Source organism: Mauremys mutica, chromosome 1, assembly GCF_020497125.1.
Source record: "Mauremys mutica isolate MM-2020 ecotype Southern chromosome 1, ASM2049712v1, whole genome shotgun sequence".
NCBI classification, from domain to species: Eukaryota; Metazoa; Chordata; order Testudines; family Geoemydidae; genus Mauremys; species Mauremys mutica.
The window spans coordinates 50,081,669-50,099,154 of NC_059072.1; the positions used below are offsets into that span (position 1 = coordinate 50,081,669).

At 42.5% G+C, this 17,486-nt stretch overlaps 1 protein-coding gene across 1 annotated transcript in view; it reads left to right on the plus strand.

The window, feature by feature from the left end:
- The first annotated feature begins 2,555 nt into the window (after positions 1–2,555).
- PPP1R3A (protein phosphatase 1 regulatory subunit 3A) overlaps positions 2,556–17,486 on the plus strand; it is a 37,588-nt gene continuing 22,657 nt past the window's right edge. The window contains exon 1 of the mRNA XM_045008238.1: positions 2,556–3,349. Coding sequence (XP_044864173.1) covers positions 2,556–3,349 — 794 coding nt within the window. The remainder of the gene's footprint in view (positions 3,350–17,486) is intronic.

The following is a 17,486-nucleotide window of genomic DNA, read 5'->3' on the forward strand; positions in this document are numbered from 1 at the left end:
CCAGAAGGAACTGAAGAGAACAAATACTAATTGCAAATAAAAGTCTGACCTATGCTGACAAGAGCATAGAAATCCAGACATGAGGATGATGCTTTTTACTTAAAGCTCCTTGTAATGCAAAGTTACTTGTCATGTGATGTAACACGCTTTACACTGGTAGAGTTGGCCAAGACAGTCTAACAGTGCCTACTGAAGTCTATGTAAAGATTCCCATTTGCTCTTTGGGCATTGGAGCAGGCCCAGACAGAGCATTTTTTTCTGAATTAATAGGCTTAACTCCCCCACCCCCAAGTCTATCTCTACTCAGACTTCCCTATAGTCTTTTAAGAGTTTCAGCCTTCACAGTTTTTGGTAACCTTCTGCTTACTCACCTCAGTCCTTCCCTTTTTATCTAAGAGTCAACCAATTTTAAAAGGCCTCACTGGTACCAGATAAGCCCTTAACTCCTGATTGCCTTCACTCAGGAGCTCTGCCTTACTAGCCCAGCCCTTCCCAGCTGTGTGGCCTGCCAGAGAGTTCACCAGGGAGTTAATCCCTGTCTGCAAGCTACTGGGTCTCTGGAAACGTTCAAAAAGGCTTTCATAACAAATAAAAGGGGGAAATTGCAGCATGTAACAAAAAAGGACCAAATCATTACAGTAGTACTGCTGTAAGCAAGCTCTAGTGGTTTATACCATTGCTATTGGAATATTTTCTTAGATTATATAGGCAGAGAGGGTGTGAGACAGCCACAATTTACCACAGGCCTCACATGACCCAAATTGCACATAGTCAAAATGGCCCAGGGCATGTAGCTGCCAGGATATAGGTTGCTGCAGCTATGCACTGCTTTTGCTCCTCATAAGCAAGGGCAGAAGAGAAACTGCTGTCACATGAGAACTTACCTAGGGAGAGAAGATGGTGGCTGCTCCTGTGGGACCCCAAAAGGCTCCCAACAGAGAGCTCCCTCCTCTCTATCTTTGGCATGCGGTCACCACTTCTCTGCAGGCCTATGCTGCACAGATCTCCTGTCTTGTGTGCAGAGGCTCTCTAAGCAGCACCTCCTTCTTTGTTACAGAGCATGGTAGCCTCCTTATTAGAAATTATTCTACAGCAATAGCCCCAAATTCTGCGGTTCACAGTAGTGATACTCTGGCGGGATCGGCATTTATGGTAAAATACTTTACTTTTTTTTTTAAATAAAGGGAAGCACTGCTTCTATGTGCCCTGTCACAAGAGGACGTATCAACTGAGATACAGTGACAACAGGGGAGTAGGGAGGAATAACAGCAATGGATGAGACAATGGCAGAGGTGAGAATAGTGGAGAAATAGCAAACAGGAATGGAGATGCACTCACAGTGTGGGAGGCAGTATCATCAGAAAAGGGGGCTCATGGGAAAGAGAGTGACATTGGGGCAGTAGGGGAAGACAGTTAGTAGACATGATAGGGAAACAGTGGTGTTGCCAGGTCATGGCTTTGCCTCCTGATCAGTGTAACATTGTACGTTTCTACGTACAGAGTGCCTTGAAAGTGATATCCAAATGCTGACTGATTAATGGCTCATTTCTGGCATTTAGCCACAATCCCATGCTGAGGGTGATGCAGAGCCATTTAACTCCAGTGGGAGCACTGGGAGGCATTCTGCAGAAAAGGTGGAGGGAGCAATACCCCTTTAAGGGGTGAAGCACACTTCCTTCCACCTCCCTGGCTGGCCAGCATGAGGTTGGTGATTCTGGGTAGCTGCATAAGGAGGCAGGGGTCCCTGTTTCCATATCCATACAGCTGAATAAGGGCTAGCTACAATTTAGCCCTAAAAGATCTTATAGCATAACCAGTAGTTAATAAACAGACATAATTACAGTGATTCCTCACAACTTGATCTCCAGTTTAGTCACTAAAACTTTTAACTACATTCTGGGTTCATTGGAATGTTTATTATTATGGCTGTATTAAAACTGGCAAATGTTTCTGATGACAAGATCCTGGTGTAAATGGGCATAGCTCCAGAATCTGGCCCAGTGAATTTGCATGGTATAGAATCAGGACAGAATTTGGTTCTCTGTGTCCCTTGCATTTTTGTATTTGGACACAATGTAAATAATGTCCTTAAGAAGTAAAGTCGAAATTATGCACAGTAAAGAAAACATTTTGTTGACAGAACATGTATCCCAATGGGACATTTATGGCTTTACATTTGTGCTATGTTATACATTTGATTTACAATGTAAATTCATTGTATAAAAATATATATATTATCACATTTTGACAATGCAAAGAAGTCAGATTTTTAAATGTTACCTTTGTGCTTTGCCTGTAGATGCTTCCTTAAAAAAAAAAAAAGTCGATGCATTATTTAAAACTTATGTCTGAAATTGTAACACTAATGCTATCAGATTTAAAGCCTTTGGAGAAGAGTCCAACATAGTTTACACACCACTGCACCTATTAATAGACCTGACTCCCTTTTCTTTCAATGTCAACTGTAACATTAATCCTTGTTTTAAATCATAGTGTCTCAAATATCAGCTGCCACTAGTTGCAGAGTTCTCTTTCAGTTTATATCAGAGAGCCCAATGGAGTCTTTTGAAGAACCCAGTCAGATTAGAAGGGATAACTTATTAGAAGTTCCTGCTTTAAATGACTCCCTTTCAGAAGATGAAGATATTAAAGGAACCCTTAAGCCTCGTTTCTCCCCCCTTCCCCGAAGGCGGAATTCTGCTTCTTCAGAAGACATGGAACCAGAACCCCCATCTACCATTGCAAGAAAAGTTTCGTTTGCTGATGCATTCGGCTTTGATCTTGTGTCTGTTAAAGAGTTTAATACCTGGGATGTTCCAATCACATCACAAAACGATGACTTAGAAGTTAAAGTTTTAACTGCGGAGGAATATTTTCTCTCTCCTCTGTTTATATTACCTGCCTCACAAGAAGACCTTTTGCAAAAAGTGCGTGTACAGAAAGTACTGCTAGAGTCAATTGAATTCCTACCTGGGTTAACATGTATGAAGGGCATTATTCGAGTTCTAAATGTATCTTTTGAAAAGTTGATATATGTGAGAATGTCACTGGATGACTGGCTAACTTATTATGACATCTTAGCAGAATATGTGCCTAATTCTTATGATGGTGAAACTGACCAGTTCTTCTTTAAGATTTCATTGGTTCCTCCTTATCAGAGAAATGGAGCTAAAGTTGAGTTCTGCATACGTTATGAGACATCTGTTGGTACATTCTGGGCAAACAACGATGACAAAAATTACATACTACTCTGTCATAAGAAAGAAACTGTGCAGGAGGTGGATAATGCATCTCACGAAGAGGCTACTGACAAATACATCAAAGGTTGCTTAAAGACATCGCCAAGCAGGTGAGATGACTTCTTACTAGTTTTCACTGGTTTTCAAAGTCTCAAATACAACAGTCACTATTTAAAAGTCAGCATTGTGTCAACAATCACACAGTTGTATCTGAGACACCAGTTTTTCCATATTTGAGAAAAGAGAATAATTGGTAACTTTGTGGTATCTGCTGGTTAATGCTGACTTTTTAACTGCAACCATTAAGCTTTGCTTCCACTTGTTGTCCAGGATTAGTAAAACCATTCTGCTCAAGAACTGTTTTCAGTAAAGCACATACTTATTTAATACAATTGTGTTAAGTCATGAAGTCAAACGTTATTATTACTAAATATGCCACATTTGCTGTTGGTTGGGAAGGTAAATGTGGGTTCTGCAGCTACATGAAATAATAAAAATTAAGGGGTAAACGCTGATTTTAATCTCTGCAGCACGGAATTACAATTAATATCCGTGGGAATTTGGCTGTACACTGAGGTGGGCTTATAGTCACAAAAATTTTAAATTCAGTTCTTTGGCATATCAAAAACCTTTCTAAAGCAGAAAATATACCCAGATTTTTTATGATATATGTCACAATAGGTGTGTACTGTGAATTCATATGGAATTTTCTAAATATCATTACTAAAACCAAAAACCAGTAATGGTGGTTCAGGAAGCTAATAACTCAGGGAGGGGACTTGTTTCACTCAGAGCAGCTGGAACAATCTTCTCTGTCATTGGCTGGGCTATGCTGCCGGTGGCCTGTAGTGAGATCTTCTTCCCAGCAGTGATGGATGTTTCTATGGGCACTGAAAAAATCCTAAACAGGCGAGAATACAAAGGAGATTAACAGTGACATACAAAAAAAATAGACAAACACAGGCACATTAAAATAAGCCTTATCATGGAAATCTGTTGGTTTATTTTAAAACAATGTCTGCAGATATGTACTATAGTAACTAGAAAGCAAAAAGTTAATGGTTAAATTATGACTTAAACTCACAAACTCAAGGAAATTCAGGAATATATCTGAACTTCTGGATTCCTATTTTCTATTTAACTCAACCTGTTACACATAAATAAAACAGCACATATATGGGCTCTGCTCCTGCTCCCATTGAAGTCAATTGCAAAACTCCCATTGCATGATCAAGCCCATGAAGCCCAATCCTGCAGTTTGTGCTCAGGCACCATCCCAGTAGAAATCAATGGTAATGTTGCTTGACTGAGGACAGCAGGATCAGGACCATGTTTTGTCTGCAGTTCTCTCTGCAATATCAAGGCACAACAGGTGAATTAATAATGAATTTTCAGCCTTAATTTTCTATGTAACTTCCCAGACAATGCTATTTTACCTTTGTGGTTTTAAATGCATATGGCCTATACTTCCCTGTGTGAGCAAAAGTGAAGGGCAGGATACCTGTACCCCAACTGGACCAGGGGCTGGAGGTGCAGGGAGAAAGAAGTCAGTTGAGGACCCTAACCCTGCAGATTGCTGCCAGACTTGAAGGGCAATACCTCTTCTATCTCTGTTACCCAACCGCTGTGATGAGCATCTACCACTTCCAGTTGTTCGCAATAACTGAATGGAAGAGCATGCAATGGGACTTAATGGTGCTGCAGGCATTAATTCTCTGAGTTCTCCTATGGCTTGCCTAGAATCAGGGTGTGGGAAAGAAGCATGCCATGCTATGGATTCTCCCTGCCATCCCTGTATATGCTAACTTCTGACCTGGGGTCAGACAGAAGAATGAACAATAAGAAAGGGAGTAGCATCCCATTTAGCCACCTTCCTCTCCAAAATGCCCCATATGACTTTCATATGGATTTGTTCCCTCCCATACCATGCAGCAGGGAACCACAGGGGATGTATGTTTTTGTGGTAGTATAAATAAAAGTCCTGCTGCCTCAGTCCCATGAAGGTCCCTTTGCATGACATCAGCAAATTGCCCTGACACCCACTTTAAGTACCAGGGCAGCGTAAAGAGGCCTTAGTGTAAATAAAAGCACTCTCAAAGGATCTATATAAGCTGTCTTAAAAATTCTCTCTGGTCCCTGAGAGACTATGTGGGCCTGAATCTAATGTTACATCAGTGTGAATCCATGGACTTCAGGAGAATTACAATGTTCACTGGTGTGAGATCAGATTCGGGCTCTCTGGCTCCGAAAGCACGATTACTTACAGTGCATGCAGTACGTCCATAGCTAAGGGTTATTGCTACCTAGTCATGAAAACAGGGACTTTTAAATGTTAAATCGCATCAAATGTGATTAGAGTGTTTTTTTCTATCAGACAGACACCAAGGCCAAATCAATAAGAACATCTGGTCAACATTTTTGAAAATCAGGGCACTTACTCGGGTACCTATATATGGACTAACAGATGCCTAACGTTAGGGACAAATTTTAAAAGTCTTTAAATCTCATCTCAAAACATGGATAATTTGCCTGACAGATCATGTATCTTTCAGATAGATAAGTATTTAAGAACTTTTTAAAAAAGGGATTTTTAACCAGATAGGTTTATCGACTGTGGGCCGAACCCTGCTTGCCTAATGCAGTGACTTCAGTGTGAACTACTTGTGAGAATAAGAAGAAAAGGATAGCATGCACTGTCAGAAATAAGTTACTGAGGATACACAATAGTGGCCCATCTTGGCACTTTATGGGTCTACTCACATGAGTCAGGACTATTTGTCTGCGTCAGGGCAGGAATGGGCCCTGCAACATGATTATTTTTAAGAAACTGGACCCCTCAACATGGGCTCAAAAATACCATAATTTCATAATGAAAAGTGAACCTCTTGACTTATAAAAATTGAAAAGCACCTGGGTGTGATTATCAGAAACACACAAGTGCTTTTGAAAATCCTGGCACAATACTGTTGTCCCCCCCCCCCCCGCCCCCACACACACTTCTGTGCTTAAACATGGCTAAACAGATCTGTTCTAAACTTTTTGCCTTCCTCTGTGTCCTTCCATGCTGAGATTCAATCAAACATGAATTTTAATATCTGATTTATAACACCTTTCAAAAACTGTATCAGAATTGACAGTATAATATGTAGAAAATGTCTTGCTATAATAGGATGCTTTTGCAAGCTTCAGAAATCATTTATATTCAATGGAGTTTTGAATAGTTCAAAAACTCATTCAAAGGAGTTTTTATAATGCACGTTATTTGCTTTTTATTTGTTGGCCTGTTTGAGGTTGTGCAGTTGCCTTACAAAGTCCCACAAGTATACAAGTCACAGAAAGGGAAAAAGAATATTAAACTCAAACTAATTACATTCTAGCATTTAATCATTTGAAGGTCAGCATTTAGAAAAGAGAACAGTTGGAAAATGCATATGATTTGAATCACATGCATCCTAACAGATTAACAAATATAGCATTGTATAAGCAATAGTTGAAGTGAAAATTGACAATTTGTGCCTCTCACTCGGGTATCTTAACTCCATTTTTCTTAAATAGAAGTTGATTTCCTACTAGTTCCATTAGACTGTACCTAAGAAAAATGTCTGTAATACATAGCAGCAAGTATCTGATGAGCTGTGGAAACACTTTCAGTAAGGCGCAATTTGTATTATATTTCAACAAGGCACAGACAATGAATCTGAACTATGGCCCTTGGTCCTAGAGTTTTGTATATGATTTTATCGTGGATTGATGCTAATAGTGTCTTTGGTCATTATTTGCCTGAAGTCATTAGAACAGTGGTGGCAAGCATATGAGAGATGTGGCTGAATGGCATAAATATTATGCCAAGAAACAGATATGGAAACAGTTGGAGTACATGTAAGCATGAGTGCAGTGTAATTCATGATGGCAGTGTGTGCACATTTGGCTCCCTACCCTCTTTGAAATAGCTGGTGGATACTGTCATTTTTATCATAACTGCTAGAGATATCACCCACTTGCTTCTCTTGCTCTTTCCCCAAAATGGTACTTTCTAAATTGATGGTGCAGCTCAGTAAGCCGGTTGGTTGGTCTTGTGCTTTCTTTCCTAGAAGTAGATTCTTAATTGTTTTATTGTAGCATTCTTCAAGAGTTAATACATCAATTGACTTTTCTCTGTGGACTGTCTGAAGTGATGCTAGTTTGAAACAGAAACAAAAATAAGGACAAAGGCTAGGATAAAGGCTATGTTATATGTAGTGAATAGGTGAAAGCGTAAAGGGTCAGATTTGATGGTCCATTTTGTCCATTTTGAGTTGCATAAGTGCAGAGTGGTCTGAAAGCTGCTGTTGATAGCTGGTGGTGAGTCTTCCTGCACAACTGTCTGCTGATGGGCAGCTAGCAGAAGCTGCTCTGCTGGCTTCTGCTCCAGCTGCTCCCCTCTCCTGGCAGAAGAAGGCATAGGGGGGACATAACATGGTAGAGCTCCCTGATGCCCAATCCTCTGCTGGCATAAGGTCCCTGAGGGCCAATGTTGTTTCTTTGCAGCTCTAGCCTGTGCTAGGGTCAGACAGTCCTGAATCAATGAGCTCCAACCAATTCCCTGTGTCTTTGCCTCCCCATCTGAGTGTGGCTGGGAGGGAGTGGAGAATCAAGGCTGGAAGAACCTGAGAACTACTCTGGAGCATGTTTGCTCCAGGAGTGTTGGTAGAACGACAAGATGCCATCTCAAAAAGAAGGTGTTTAAATTTTTAATCTTTGCTTTTGATTATTGTACATCACAATCAGAAAGAGGGAAACAGTGAGTGAAAAAGGGATTAAAACACCCCCTTCCTGCTTTGTGTACAGCTGTTTAATCTCAAGGTTGTTATGGAGAATCTTAAATCGTAAGGGTACACCTCGGTCAACATACAGACATGGGGATTTGACTAAAGCTCATTACTATTATTAGGAAATGACTATATTCACATTTCTTATCATGAGAGCAGCTGTTCCCTACTGCTGTTAGAGCAGGCTGTCCATTCACAAGGAGCCAGCTGAAAGAGCTGCATTACTGCTGTTGTCAAGCCAGCCCTGATGTTCCCAGCTTGCTCTCTATATTCTTCCTACCACTACAGGTCAAAATCTGTGGAGGGCAGTTCTCACAGCTAGAGTGGTCATGCCGCCAATAAGAGTGATGATATGCTCACGGAGCCCAGTCTTGCCCTCATTAAAGTTATGATAGTCAGAGCCTACAGTTCCATCATGCCCTGGCTGTGGAATTCACTACTTGCCACACAATTGTGCTCATGAATCCAAGGTTTCGTTTGTTAAAAAATGCTATTTCTAGCTCTCATGGTTTTGAAGCAAATCTTGAAAATGTGAAACAAGTGCAAAACACTGGAGTGCTGTCTTCCTGAGTCTGCAGACAGCCTGAAACAATATATCTGAGAGATGTTCATTTTAGCAGAAAAATCTAGCTAATATGCTTACACCACTGTCCCAAATAGGTTCCTAAGCCTTCTCAAGTACCAGAACAACCAATGTCCAGCTACCTACCTGCCAAAACTTGCAGCTTCCACCCCCATGCGTGCCAGGTTTGTATAATTTTTGGTGAGGCCCAGAATGGATCCAAGCAGAGTTGTCTTGTCCATAGGACAGACTGGAGCAACTGCCCTGGGCCCTGTATTTTGGGGGGCCTGCACATCAGGGGGATGTGGGGTCCAGGGTGGCCTGTGGGGTTAATGGCACCGGCAGAAGTGAGCAACCCAGACCCAGCCCGCCCTGCTTCGCTCTGCCCCGACGGCTCACGGCGTCACTTGGGGGAGGGGGTGGAAGCCGGAAAGAGGTAAGGCAGGATCTTGGGGGAAGGGGTAGAATGGGGATGGGGAGAGGGCGGAGCAGGGGCAGGCTGGGGCCGGGTCACTCGCTGCTGCTGGCAGCAGGCCCCTGCTAACCCTCCAGGCTGCCCTGGACCCAGAGCTGTTCTGTCCATAGGATGGACTGGGGTAACCGCTCCGGGCTCTGTGCTTTGTGGGGCCCTGTGCTTCAAGAGGACGCGAGGTCCAGGGCAGCCTGGGGAATTAGCGGGGGGCCTGGTGCCGGCAGCTGCAAGCGACCCCTGCTGCGCCCCCTCCCCACCCCCATTCCACCCCTTCCCCCAAACCCCCACCCCTACCCCATCTCTTTCCGGCTTCTGCCCCCTCCCGCAAGTGACGATGGGAGCTGGCGGAGCAGAGTAAAGCAGGGCGGGCTGGGGCTGGGTCACTCGCTGCTGCCGGCACCAGCCCCCCTGCTAACTCCCCAGGCTGCCCTGGACCCCGCATCCACCTGAAGTGTGGGGCCCCCCAAAGTGCGGTAAGCCCATACATTGGTGGAGCCTGGCCCATGTTCTTAAATATTGATGGAGCACGGACACCATGGGCCCATATAACTCACTGCTTATGTCCACCCTGACAACTTTTATTTTGAAATTAGGCATTGTCATTACAAAAGTTTGCAGCATATTCAAAACTGAAGTCAGGGGATAGAAAAATAAATGTAATGAACCAACAAAATAAACAACATGCCGCTAAGGACTACAGTACTGACTGCTATTCATTTTCATATATAATTGTAAACCTATTTTTGGTCTGCTTCTGTAATGACAACACCATCTCCACCAGGGTAGACTTTCCTTTTAAGTTTGGGTAATTGGTACTGTAAAGTATGAGGAATATTGGTCATGGCGAAGCTTGCTTGTGTGAAACTTGATTAAAAAAGACAGGTGTTTTGCAATTTGACTATCTTTTCTCAACCATACTGATTTTATTACTTCAGTGGCCAAATCACCTAACTTAGTTCTTTGTACATTATTTATCTTTAATTTTATATTTAGGCATGCTGAACTGTTTAAGTGTGTGAGACTCTTCTGCAGCCATTATAATTTCATTGGCTTCTTTAGGTGATATCACTATATTGACATTTATAATAACTATGGGCCTGATCCTGCAACATCCACATGAGCAACTTTATGCATCTGGGTAGTCCCTTTGAACTTCATGAGACTTCTCATGTGTGTAAGTGTTTGCAGAACTAGGGCCTGTGTCTGCAGTCTTTCATGCCACTGCTTAAGGATTTTAGGACAAATGGAAATATACCGCTGAAATGAATGGCTGTACTCCATTGTTCATTGTCTCTATTGTCTGTCAAAGTCCGTTTGCCCACTGAACTAACATGATAATGAACATTTCAATATTGTCTTCGACCAACCATTCTTGTGCGGTTCTTAAATGTTCTTTAAATACAGTCTCAAAAAATGAGAAAGTTGTCATTAGTTCAAATCCAGCCTAGTTCAGTACTGATCAAAAATTATTAGTAACCTGATGGCTGTTCAGTGAACTGTTTTATGGTCTCAGTCCAGTTGTCAGCTGGGAAGTGTCCACATCACAAGTTATATTTTTCTGTATCTATGAGTAAACATTTAAAGTGCCTAAAATTTGTTTACATGAAACACAGCCTGGCAGCATGAGAGACAGATTTAATTAGCGGGTTTGTTACTAGAGTCACTCTAGCTGTTTATTCTGATGAAGAATTTTAAGTCATGATCCAGCCACAGCCTTCTGGCTCTGAAGCTGAAGACAATAGATTTCAATTGCTCTGAAATAATTACTGAAGGCTAACCACATATAATTTTTAAACATAAAACTTGGATTTCCCCTGCCAAATAGAAGAAGGGAAAAATAAGTAAAATAGGCACTTTAACAGCTAAATACGGCCCATGTCCTGTGATGAGGGAAGGGGAAAGACAGCTACAATAATGAGAACAAGCAGCCATGTCTGTGCTAGGAGTGGCTATATAGTCCATAATCCTTCAGTGGCACACAAGAAAATGTTGGATGATGTGGCTGGCTAACATACCAATGACCAATAGGGGCATGGTTTTCTAGATACCTCTAACTGGTGTATGTCCTCAGCTGCAAGAACCAGCTGACTTTGTGACTAGAGCAGGGCAAGAAACAGTTTTCTTGTCCTGGAAAGTTTTTTCCTTTCCTGAATTGGGATAACAAAGCAAAATCTCAAAAATGTTAGTGAATCAACAACTCCCTCCCCACCCCCCGCCCAAAAAATAAAATAAAATTGGGGGGAAGTCAACATTTTGTTTTGATTTCGATCACATATATATTATGTATTTGGTAAATTTCAAAATGAATACTCATCATGAACCAAAACAAAAAACCCAACACTGTTTTTTTTTTTCATTTTGAAAATGTCACAATGGGATATTTTGACAATTCTGAATCTTTTCTTTCCAAAATTTCTTTGAGATGAGAAGTTTGTTGAAACAGGCACTTTCCCACAAACAGTTTCAGTTTTGACAAATCACCATTTTGCAATGGGGAAAAAAAGAAAAGCTTTGTCATGAAAAACTCCCCACCAACAGGGCCGCCCAGAGGATTCAGGGGGCCTGGGGCAAAGTGGAGGAGCTGCGGCGCTTGTACTCACCCGGCAGCGGTCTGGGTCTTCGGCAGTATTTCGGCGGCAGGGGGCCTTTCAGTTGCTCTGCCTCTTTGGCAGCACTGAAGGCCCCCCCACCCCGCAGCCGAAGACCCGGACCGCCGGCGAGCCAGGGCTTGCGGGGCCCCTGCGGGGCCCGGGGCCTGGGGCAAATTGCCCTACTTGCCCCCCCCCAGGTGACCCTGCCCACCAACTCTAATGACCAATTATTTGTCCCTGGTGCCTGCTGACAGCAGCACCAAAGAGTACTGTACCAGGCTGCTGCATGTGATGCTGCCCTGCACCACTGAATTAGACACAAGAGTCAGAACCTCCGCTCCCCTTTGCTATGCAGGCTGTTGAGTGCATAGGCAGGTATTTGGTTGTCCTTGTGGCAGAGTTCCTGAAAATGAGTGTATTAAACTCTCCTGTTCTTATTTTCTATTAGTGTAAGAGAACAATTGGCATAAATCTCCTTGGTCTCCTAGCTTTTTTAATAGATATATTGATAGATATCTCATATTTGCCTTCTCTTTTTAATTCTAGTGATGCAAGAAAGATAAAAATCACTCATTGGTATTGATCATATCTTGGTATTTTTGTGCACATTCAGAGCCCTATTCAAACCATACCTGCTTCCAAGTTTCTACTGCATGCAAGCTTTCTAAGCCTCCCATGCGCCAAAGTCAGGGAGCTGTCCTCAGGTAGTCCCCACTCACAAGTGGCAGAATAGGGCTTTATATGGTCACCAGTTCTGACCCCTTCACAAGGACACTATCTGTCTCTCTGTCTCACCTGACTGCCATATATCTATCTATGGTTTCTTTATGGCACCTGTCACCTTCTTACAGAAGTGGCTTGGTATACTGCAGAGATAAGGTGGGTGACGTAATATCTTTTATTGGACCAACTTCTATTGGTGAGAGAGAAACAAGCTTTTGAGCAACACAGAGAGCTCTGGAAATGACTGGAGAAAGCTAAAAACCTTTTTAAATACTTCTCCTGATATGGTAGCTGAGGGTTGTTGTTTTTTCTAGTTAACAGTGCAGGAAATGCTTTAAAGGAGGTCACGTAGCCTGAAACCTTCTCCCTGTCTGACTTTTCCAAAATAGATTTAACATGAAGAAGCCTGATGAATAAGAGGATAAAAACACCACAATGGCATTCAGGAAGGACAAGAGAATGGGACCCTCACACCCCTCCCCAATCCCTTGCCACAACAGCAATTTGAGGTTGGGCCCATACTCCCTCCAGAGGTCCACTACCTCGTTCAGTGATCTGGGAAAGAGACAATTTTTCACTCTCATACCAAGCTTAAAAAACTAACAACGCTCCTGAAATTTAACCACTGACTCAACTTTCTCCCTCTCTGCAGCTATACAAGGGGAGAGCACACATCTTCAACAGATGGACTGGGGACAGGCACACTGGTAACAGGAAATAGTATTGATAATTTACAAGGTTCCTTAACACAATCCCCAGCAGCTCTGTTACGCCTGTCTTTTTTTTTAGTATTCCCCTTGCCCACCATGCAGACCTTGTCTCTCCAGAAGTTAGCCCATGGTATGAGTGACTGAAGTTGGTTTCTGAGAGTTCTCTGTACCAAAGAGTGGTGTAACATGTCTCCAGGATTAGGTTCTTTATATTATTCTTGTGCAGCTATCTCCATAATGCTCCATATCTTAATGGTCTATGACTGTGCTACAGTGATATCTGGTAAGATACAGAGTTATCATATATATGGCTAGTCTAGCTTCATTCAAGATATGAGCAATCACATCACAATGTTCAAAAACATCATAACTCTAAGATAAGCCATAAAAATTAGAGATGGACCATGCTAAGGTTAAAAAATTAGGTTTGAGACTAGTTCCAGGCTAGGATTCAGGTTTGGATTTGATGGTACAGAAGTCTCCAACTTAGAAAGCTTCTTGACTTCGTAGATATATACTAAATTTTATAGATTGCACAGGCTTGCCACTTAAACTTAAGCTCTTTTATAATGAGCTAGAAAATAAAATCTTATTTCCAGGGACTATGTTTGCTTTGGGGCTATAATTATTTGTATCCCCAGACCTGGCCAAGGCACTTTGTTCTGTGCCATCTATCTTCCCATTTCCATCATAAACTAAGACTTAAAAAAAAGAAGAAAATATTAGCAATTGGAAGCAATAATCCCCCAGGAAGCACTATCCCAAATAATCTTAATCAAAAATAGGTTTGTTACAAACATTGCCTGAACCCTATTGGGTATTATTTATTCAGCAAAAAACATTAAATTCCCTCACAGTTGCTCCCTGGATCAATTGGCCCTCATAATATTATTTATCATTGTTGTATGTTCCTTTACATACAGTATCTCCACCTAGTCATTTGCTACCAGACATTCTTTCTAATCTCTCCTTGTTTGGAAACCAATAATAATATTTTTGCCCTTTTATGGACCTTTTCTGGTTTCATTTCCTAGTTTGAGATGAGGCAACCAAAAGTGGGAAACACATTCAAAATGGTTTATATAATCTTATAATTTACTCATTCTACATATGGGAACAGTCAGCCGTACACTCCCTATGATTGTGTACCTTGTTTGATTGATTTATTTTTGTGCAGATTTAATGCCTGTGAAAGAAACCGAATCGACTGTCCTGGATACTGAAGTCCTCTATTCACAGAACTGGAAGCAATGCAAGCTTCCTCTCACTTCCTTATCAGTGTATTTCCACCCTGACTTAGTCCTTTGATGATAAGTCATTCGGTCTCCATACCCGTTCAGTCCTTGTCCTCTATGCTATGACTGTCAACATGGAAGCTAATTAGTGGCAGTTGTTTTGTTTGTTTGGTGATATCTATCCACTAAGAATTAGACTGAGGCCCCTCTGAGACTATTGGTAGTTGAAGGTCATGTAATAATGTTATGCTTATAAGAAGCAAACGGGATCTTTTTCAGGGGAAAAGGCAATATGCCATGTTTATTGGAGATACAACAATTAGCATATGCATTCAATCACACACACACACACACTGTCCTGCTAGTCGATGTTATAGTTACCAGTCCAGAGTCTGGATCAATCTACTGGCCAGCTAGGTTGATCACAGGTAGAGAGGAGCCGGGTTCTGTTGGTCACGACACGATGCTTTGGGGAAGTCTTGGCAGGACAAAGCCAAAGTTTCATGGCAAAGTTCCCTGTTTATATAGTGATTTTCCTTCATTAGGACCAATGAGTTTTGCACCGTCATGCTGTAATCAATTGTCGTTTGACGAGTGCTTGTTTTCTTAAATTGTTCTCATCCTTTATCTTGTTCTTTCATCAGTCTTTCAGGGAGTTACTCATGCTGGTTTTGATCACAGCTATCTTGTCCCCATTGATGGATGCCTGCCACATCTTTTAGTGTCCTCAATCTGACATCTCATTAGGGGCGTGTTGCAATCTCCTGGCGCCTTTACATCCGTCCTCAATTCCTTCCTAGAACATCTGGTCCAGTGATGGCCTTCACACTTATCTTCTAACACACACATTCCTCATTCACACACAAAACAGGATTGATTTACACAAAGCATTTGAACAGGAACATCAAATTGCAATGCAGGAGAAAACAATAATTGCATTCTTTTACTTATTTCAAAATGCTAAACCTACAACAAAGTGGTATTACTGCCTTGAAATCAGTTTCAGACATAAGATTCTGGCTAATGCTTCTTTACCAATGGCACAGTAGGCCATTGCTTTCTGCTTTCGGAAAGGGTGGCTGGCAGAATATGGTTAAATCATATCATACATCAATACATTTAATACACCCTACGTTATTATTCTTTAGCCTTCATTCTAAATTATACAAAATACTTAAAACATAAAATCCTAGTACTACAATAAGTCTCTGGAAAAGCAATCTTGCAATAAGGTATCAAATTTTACATATGACTTCAATGTCATAGAATCTCCACCAATGGCACAAAATTTTTACCTTTTAACACTGTATTACTTTTTAACACAGCTAAATCTAATCATTTTGGCTGATGCTGTACATTGAGCAGGTGGGTTCACTAAACTTTCTACTATAATTTCTAGATCTTTTCTTGAGAAGTAAGAACTAATGCAGAACCTATCAATGTACGAATATGCCTTACCTAGTTCTTGTCTATATCAAAGGTAATATGCTGTTGTGTTTCCCAATTTACCATTTTTCTTAGAGTTTTATTTTAAAAAATTACAAGATATTTACCTGGAATACATTTAATAGCAGCTTAAAAGGTACAAACACAAAAAACATTAACTTTGCTTCCTAGCAACAGTGCCTATGTAGAAAGAAAGAGAAAGTGATTTCCAAAGAAGGGTGTCCTTTCTTAATTTCTAGCAAATTTGCATCAATACCTTTATATACAGTCTCATATAAAGAAAAGTGTCTCTTGTCTGCTACCTTCTCTGAGTTTAAGACTGTCTCAGCAGGAGCTGCTGAAGGATGAAACTTTTCTAACGATGATGATAAAGCAGCAAAGTGTGGAGACTGAAATTGAAATAATGATTGCTGTAATACTCTAAGGGTATGTCCATGCTACCCGCCAGATCGGCGGGTAGCGATCGATCTATCGGGTTTGATTTATCGCGTCTCATCTAGACGCGATAAATCGATCTCCGAACGCGCTCCCGTCGACTCTGGAACTCCACCAGGGCGAGAGGTGGAAGCGGAGTCGACGGGGGAGCCACGGCCATTGATCCCACGCTGTGAGGATGGGAGGTAAGTCGAAATAAGATACGTCGACTTCAGCTGTGCTATTCCCATAGCTGAAGTTGCGTATTCCTCCCTGTCCAGTGTAGACCAGGCCTAAGCATTTACAAGGTTCTCAAGAGAAAATATTTTGGTCAAATCAGACCCAGAACAACAAAACACTAAAAAAGATAAAAAATGAATAGGAGGTTAATAATTGGGGCAGAGTTAGTATAATGGGAGCACGTTTTCAAGAGTTGTTCACAAATGCATCAGACATAGGGTGCCCAGAGTCCCATTTTTCAAGGGACTGTCCTGTATTTAAGCCCTCTTGCAGGTGTCCCGACTTTTTCTAAAAAACAGGCAAATTGTCCTGCATTTTCTGTCTTCCACTCCCAATGCTGTGCAGAGAACCAGCCCCTGGTCGGAGCACCCAGCTCACCAACAGCCTGGCCGGCAGGCTCCTTCCTTCTCCCACTGCCTCTGGCTGGGCTGACGCACTAGAAAAGCCCAAGACTCTCTGGCCTGGGGTGCTGGCCAGGAGGAGCCAAGCCCCTGGGAAGCCTCTCTGCCTCTGAGCTAAGCTCTGAAGTGGCCGGGGTAGGAGTGGGGAGAGAGATTCCCAGCCTGTTAGTGTCCCGAACCTGCAGGCTCCATCACAGCCCCCGGGGAGGCTTAGTGCCCTCTTCACCCATCCCCATCTACCCTGGGTTCTGCCCCAGGGAGCGCAGGGCTGCTTCATCCTGTAGGCATTCTCCCTTGCTAAGCCACCTCTCTGGCTGGGTTCACTGAAGCCCCTGCAGTCAGGTTCCCTGGACCCTGGTGAACAATGCATCCTGCCTGTGCTGTAGATGGAGGTGGCTTGGTTATGTCGGTGGCCAGCAGCAGCCTTTTGACCAGGGGCGGCTCTAGGCATTTTGCCGCCCCAAGGACAGCAGGCAGGCTGCCTTCGGTGACTTGCCTGCGGAGGGTCCGCTGGTCCTGCGGCTTTGGCATGCCTGCCGCGGGACCAGCGGACCCTCCGCAGGCAAACCACCGAAGGCAGCCTGCCTGCCACTCTCGCGGCGACCGGCAAAGCGCCCCCAGTGGCTTGCCACCCCAAGCACGCGC